A 6,527-nucleotide genomic window follows, 5' to 3' on the forward strand; every position below is an offset into this window, starting at 1 on the left:
ACACAGTTTCTGTCTTCTCACTGTTCTCGGTTTCTGAGCGATATTGGCCACTAAGTTGTCCTTGCGGGATTATCGACCCAACAAATATGTGAGGGAAGAGTTGGAACAAACTGTATTTGTTTGCATCATTTACTTAGTAACAGAACTGATGCGCTGCTTCTGGTGGATGCTCATTCTTTCACATTTAGTTCCAGCTAGGAGATCGCTTTGTGCAATGTTCTTTATACGAGATGATTCAGAAACTGAGCAATATCATATTACTTCTAAAGTCACATATGTGTTTCACTAACTATTTTATTTTGTTAGGGTATTAATTGCAAGTACGCGTGGAAGCTATCTTATTGTTACATTGTGTCATAATGTCAATAGTGAAAACTTGAAACTGTAAGGATGGGACTTGAAAAATTGACTCTGTACATTGTCTTAACCCTGACCATGTCCACTTCAGTTTTAGTTTCTCTTTTATTTAATTCCATTTCAAGTATGTTTTACTATTATAATTAGTATTATTATATACACTATCTTTCTTCTAAGATGTAAGGTGTTAAAGATGAAATAGTGGTCTTGTTTTCATACATCTGTGTGAGTTAAAGCCAGTACTGTTTGGGTTAAACACCAAATACTGTGAATATCCTGTTTTATAGATAAGCATACTCGAGAAAATAATCCATAGACTAAGAGTACGGAAAAGCTATCGATAGTTTTATGAGCGTTTAAATAGCATCTCATGATAAATATTTTTATTTGTTTTATAAATTCTGACTGAAGTCTTGGACCACTTCTTATTAATTTAAAGGGATTCAAAAACATTAAAAAGAAAAAACATAATTGCATTTGAAAGCACCCATTTGTTATGTAGTGGCCGTCAACCGAACTATTGTGATTGTATTATTAGTTACAGACTATTTGAAGAACAGTTCGGTAAGGAATTGTTACGTCTCCGTTTGTCAATTGATTTTCCGTAACTTCGTTCCGACGAAACTTAAGCGACACAAGTCCTTTCTTAATAAAACTGGTTTATTCTTTCCGAATATAACTTTACTGATACACTCAACTTCAACAATCGCGCTAAACAAACGCTATAACAACGAACGTCAATAATACTTCTGACTGCAGTTCAATTACTCACTATCTTCACACACACACACATTACATTACATTCCCCTGTCACGTTGTCACCCTCTTTTATATACCCGACTACCCTATATCTAGTAAATACTAGAGCATTCCTGAAGTAACAAGATAGTTCTAGAAACTAGAGGGCGCCACACCAGTCACGTGACCTCGATGACGCAACAGAATTAATTTTATTGTAAGGTACTAGCCTATGGCCCACATTTACTATAATGCAAATTTAATTTCTTTAAAACCAAGTTACAAAAGGTAATTAGTAGGCTTACTTATTTACATGTTGTAATGTAAATCAATGCCAAGTTTTGGGTCCGCTTTTTGGGAATTCCCACAAAAGTGATTTCGTGAAATAAGCGGGTTCTCTAAAGGGCCTGGGTGAAAAGTTTACCTTTGTGCAAATCTCTGGACCGAGACGATTCGTTTCGCACCATTTAGAAGTTTGAGTCCAACAGTTTAGGAGAAGGTGTTTTCGGGAAATCTCCGGGTTCCTCAAGGGGTGGGGTAAAAAATTTTACCTTTGTTCAAACCGCGACGATTCGTTTGGTACCACTTTTTACATGTCTGTACGACCAACGGTTTAAAAGGAGCTGAGTGACATACGGACAAACACTGAATGTTATTATATAGATATAGGCTCATTATTTAATTAGTTTAATCCTCTGCATAAATTATTATTTATAAGAGACCATTCGGTGCCCAATGGTTAGTGTGCCGGTCTGTGGATGTACGGATCCATGGTTCGTGTCCCGTTACCGCTAAAAGGGGGTGGGTTGCGCTTCGCACTGTTGGATCATGGTCGCGTTAAAAGGTTGGGAGGTCAAATAACACTATTCTGTCAGACAAGAGTAGCCCTAAAATTGGCGATGGGTGATGTTGACTAGCTGTTTTCCCTCTAGTGTATCTCTTTATAATTAAGAACAGATAGCCATTACGTAGGTTTGCGCGAATATCCTAAACAAACGACCAACTTGCCCTATATTTTCCAACTCCTTTGCAACGTCATTTGCTGTTTAGACGCCGTGTATACTTTCCTAATCGTAGCACGGCCCAGACGATCGATTGCATGTGCTGGGTTGGTGCGTGCAAATGTAGGCTCGTGATGTGTATACCACGCGCGCGACCACGTTTTCGTCTCAGCATCAAGCTTTTAAGAATACGTAGGCTTGCTGTAACTAAAAATACCTGTACCTTCTGACAATCAGCTGGCTATCTCGTGTACTGGAACCTAAGCCTATATCAAGTGAAAACAGTCTGCTAGCGCTAATGGCCGTCGTGGCAGTATTTGGATAAAGGGAAAGGTACGTGGTTCGTTTGACACACATATTAAACTGTCTTTGTAGTAGAGTTAAAATGCTAGAAACCTAATCACTCGGCAACTCAAAAAGAATGTTGTTTTTTTTATAACGAAGATGATATGAAAACTTAAATAATGAGTAGTGTTTCGAAAAAAGTAAATTTGTTTTTACGTATAAAACTCGCTAAGTAGTAAGGGTATCTGATATTAATGGCAGAAAGAATGAATAAATATTGTTACTCTTCTAAAAGATACTACTTCCTTCGTCAGCTTTTAATACTGAAATATATATAATTATATGTAATTAACCATAAAAATGATTTATGAAACGATACAAATAGTCATACATGTTGAAAATAATACAAATATTAAATTATTTCCATGTATCTATTTTGATACAAGTTAAATTGTTATTAATTTTTATCACTGTGTCATATCAAGCGTTTTGTATTTAAGCGGACGTAATGAATAATATAGGTGGATTTATAACTAAGGTGAGCAACAAGAACATTTAGTTTCTTCCTCTGTTGAATAATTTTATATTACACCGGTGACAATTTTTAATATTAATGTCAGGGCTGTAAGATATTTTTTAAATTATTAATGTTGCAATTAAGACGGGAAACAAGTTTGACAACATTTGTATACTCATGAAGAAATGTGGAAACGTATTCCATGTGTAAAGGCTACTTGAAGGCCTTGTATTGTGTTATAAACTGAGTGTATCAGGAGAGTTAACAAACGTTTTATATTTTTATTATGCATTAATAAGTCACTTGTGTTTTTCTGAACTTACACTGTTAGGCTACTTACTGTAATTGGTTGTCCTTATGATATTCCTATTTTTTACGTTACTGACTTTCATTATTCCATAAAAAAAAGTCTTAAGAATAGTATAAAAATTGCCAACTGTATTTTCTTTACATGACAATTATGAAAGGTATAATTTCTCAACACATTAGCAGCAACATAGAATTTTTCAGTTTCTTGTTTTGTTGTGAAAGTCTTCTATTTTGTCATACATATCAGAATAAAGTACCCAGAGTTCCTGAAATCATTAAGATTTCTTAATACAGCTAAATTAGCTATATAAAGTTATGTATACTTAATTTAGGTACAAGTTATGATGCTTGCCTAAATTTAGAACAAAAGAAAAATGTGTTATCTTCTTGAACTAAACCTCATGCTTGGAAGTAATAAAGTGTTATGAATGGAAATGTAACTGTTTTAAGTTATTTTACTGAAAGTTTAAATTAAGTATATCAGGTTGCTCTTTTTACAATTAGTTATTGTCTAATATTGTAATGCTGTAAAAGAATTTTTAACAGTATAGGAAAAATCAAAATGTCCAAACATTCGATAAACAACTTACTTCGAAGCTGGTACTTATGCTATGATGTAAATTTTTTCAATGACCTATGACAAATTAAATTGTATTTTTCTCTTGTGCACATTCTAACTATATGCAAAGTAAAATATGTACAATCAATTACTAAAAAAATATACTTAACGGTACATTTTCAGGTGAATTTTGTTTTAGACTTTTAAAAGGAAAAAGTGGAGAACGAAAGGCCAGTTGGCCCGTCAACCGTACAAAGTATGCCTGTTCTTAATTGTAAATGTTTCTACAGAACCCTCACAAGACTTGTGTTTACAATAGAAGCTTGGTAATTTTTTGAAAGTCCTTGGAACTTTTAGTTACTTTTCTATGTACGATCAGCTTGAAACATCATTTACACACAGTGAATTCTTGTTAAATCTTCCTAAGTTGTTCTTTGCCATTTGTTAGCATAAATATCACTCATCGTGTATGATTTCCATATACCAAAAATCACGTGATAAATCCCATGTTATAAACACAATTCGTAATATTCCAACTTGGATTCTGAATTAACTAATTTTTCTTTGTAGTTACCTTCTAAGAGCACCGGGTAAATATTTTTACACGATCGTAGACTGAAAGTTAAATTTTTTTATTTTTTTTTGTAGCTGTTGAAAAGTTCAAGTGGTGGTGGTTTAGGGAGTTAAGGTAAGTTTTTTTTAATATTTATATATGTCGTTGTAGACTTGCTCCTAATGTACGTGGATTCCATTTATATAACAAGTTTATGATCATCTTGTTATTGAGTAGATGGTAGACTCAACTAAGATTTGTTTATTCTCATTAGGGGGAAACTTGAAATATGAAGCAGATTACTTGGTTAATGGTTAAATGTAAAAAATAAGAGAGACGGCTGACTTTGCCCACTTAAATGGAATAATGGTTATCATATTTGTATTTTCATAAAACAGTATTATGTTAGTGTCGAACCTAATTTGTACAAAATATCTGAACAAAATGACATAGCACATAGAGTTCATACATCAACTGTAATAAGTAAGAGCCAGAGGGTTATGAGGAACAAAACAAAAGCTGGAAAGTTTGATTTTGTACTTTGTATATATTGATATTAGTAATTTCCCATAAACACGGGTCATTACTTAGATGGTTTACACACACACCCAAAAAAAATAAATTGGATCCACTGCAATAGATTTTACTGAGTTACAAAACTGATCAAGGTGGTTCAGTTCTGGACAAATGGGTTAAACAACTGGACTATATAGTCCGAGATGTTTGATTTTGTATTACGTCATGGAGAGCTATATTAGACTGTAGTCAGTTACACTTCATAAAAGAATTGTTGTATACAATAAACATCAGATAATCACACTTGCTAACCCTTATATCTGTGAAATGGATGTAGTTGTTAATGGAGCACTTAGTTTTCTGGTAATTGACCCTGCGATCTCTATCCATTGCAGTTAACCCTTTTGTTTCAGCTCATCCTTGAAAATTAATTAGTTTTATGATATCTAGCATTGTTAGTGTTATCATATGGCTAGTTCACAGGTGCATGTTAAATTACATACCATACATAGATTGTACTTGGCCGAGAAACGTGGTTGGATTCCGTTATGGGAGATTGCCGAGATTATCAACCACCAAAGAAAAAACCGAAAGATTGTCACGATGGTTTTCAAGTAAGAGGAGATGTTACTAACCAAAGCCACTGGATCCATATTTGTCCAATTGTCATTAACCAAAAGTCTATGAGAATGTTTCATTTCAATAAGCAGAATACTTAGAATTTGCATGAAACTGCTCTTCTGTGATTTATCTACTAAAACTGGTGTGGGGTTAGTGTTTTTAGGTTGCTAATCCATGTGTTGGCATGATAAAATTAGGCCTTTTAAAGTCTAACTTTATAATTTATGGTTGATGATGGATGATAAAACAAATAGTATAAATACACTCTTTTTGTTACTTTAGCAATTGTATTTATATATATATATATCTTTACGTTGTTTTTTTTTTATCTTTAAAGAACAAGCATATTTTAGTAGAAGTTGTCAGGTTATATTTACAAGCTTTTAAAAGCTCACCAGATTCCTTTCCCTCCTTATGGCCACATTTTGTCGTTTGAGGCATAAAGCCTGGTTCTCATTTTTTTCCTAGATTTGTGAAACATGACTTGCACAGGAAAAAAAACTGAAAAGTGACTGACATAGAAAGTGTAGTTCCTAGTTTCAGGAGAGGTATTAACAAAGAACCAGTAAAGCTACTAATAAAAATGTCCTGATACCCATTTCAAAAACATGCAGACTTGTATGTGGCAGCTAGAAGCATATAACATATACCACTTTACTAGTTGTTGTGAATCTTATTATAACCTCAGCTTAAAGTATAACATATACCAGTTTACTAGTTGTTGTGAATTCTTATTATAACCTCAGCTTAAAGTATAACATATACCAGTTTACTAGTTGTTGTGAATCTTATTATAACCTCAACTTAAAGTATAACATATACCAGTTTACTAGTTGTTGTGAAGTGTGTCAGTAGAGTGTATTCATCTTATTATAACCTCAACTTAAAGTATAACATATACCAGTTTACTAGTTGTTGTGAAGTGTGTCAGTAGAGTGTATTCATCTTATTATAACCTCAGCTTAAAGTATAACATATACCAGTTTAGTAGTTGTGAAGTGTGTCAGTAGAGTGTATTCATCTTATTATAACCTCAGCTTAAAGTATAACATATACCAGTTTAGTAGTTGT

The 6,527-nt window shown here is 33.3% G+C and overlaps 1 protein-coding gene across 1 annotated transcript in view; it reads left to right on the forward strand.

The window, feature by feature from the left end:
• The first annotated feature begins 2,214 nt into the window (after nt 1-2,214).
• Nucleotides 2,215-6,527, forward strand: part of LOC111087936 — a 31,768-nt gene continuing 27,455 nt past the window's right edge. The window contains exons 1-3 of the mRNA XM_022396407.1: nt 2,215-2,429; nt 4,415-4,454; nt 5,348-5,449. Coding sequence (XP_022252115.1) covers nt 5,384-5,449 — 66 coding nt within the window. The 5' untranslated portion in view covers nt 2,215-2,429; nt 4,415-4,454; nt 5,348-5,383. The remainder of the gene's footprint in view (nt 2,430-4,414; nt 4,455-5,347; nt 5,450-6,527) is intronic.

This window comes from Limulus polyphemus, unplaced genomic scaffold, assembly GCF_000517525.1.
Source record: "Limulus polyphemus unplaced genomic scaffold, Limulus_polyphemus-2.1.2 Scaffold2875, whole genome shotgun sequence".
Taxonomy (NCBI): domain Eukaryota; kingdom Metazoa; phylum Arthropoda; class Merostomata; order Xiphosura; family Limulidae; genus Limulus; species Limulus polyphemus.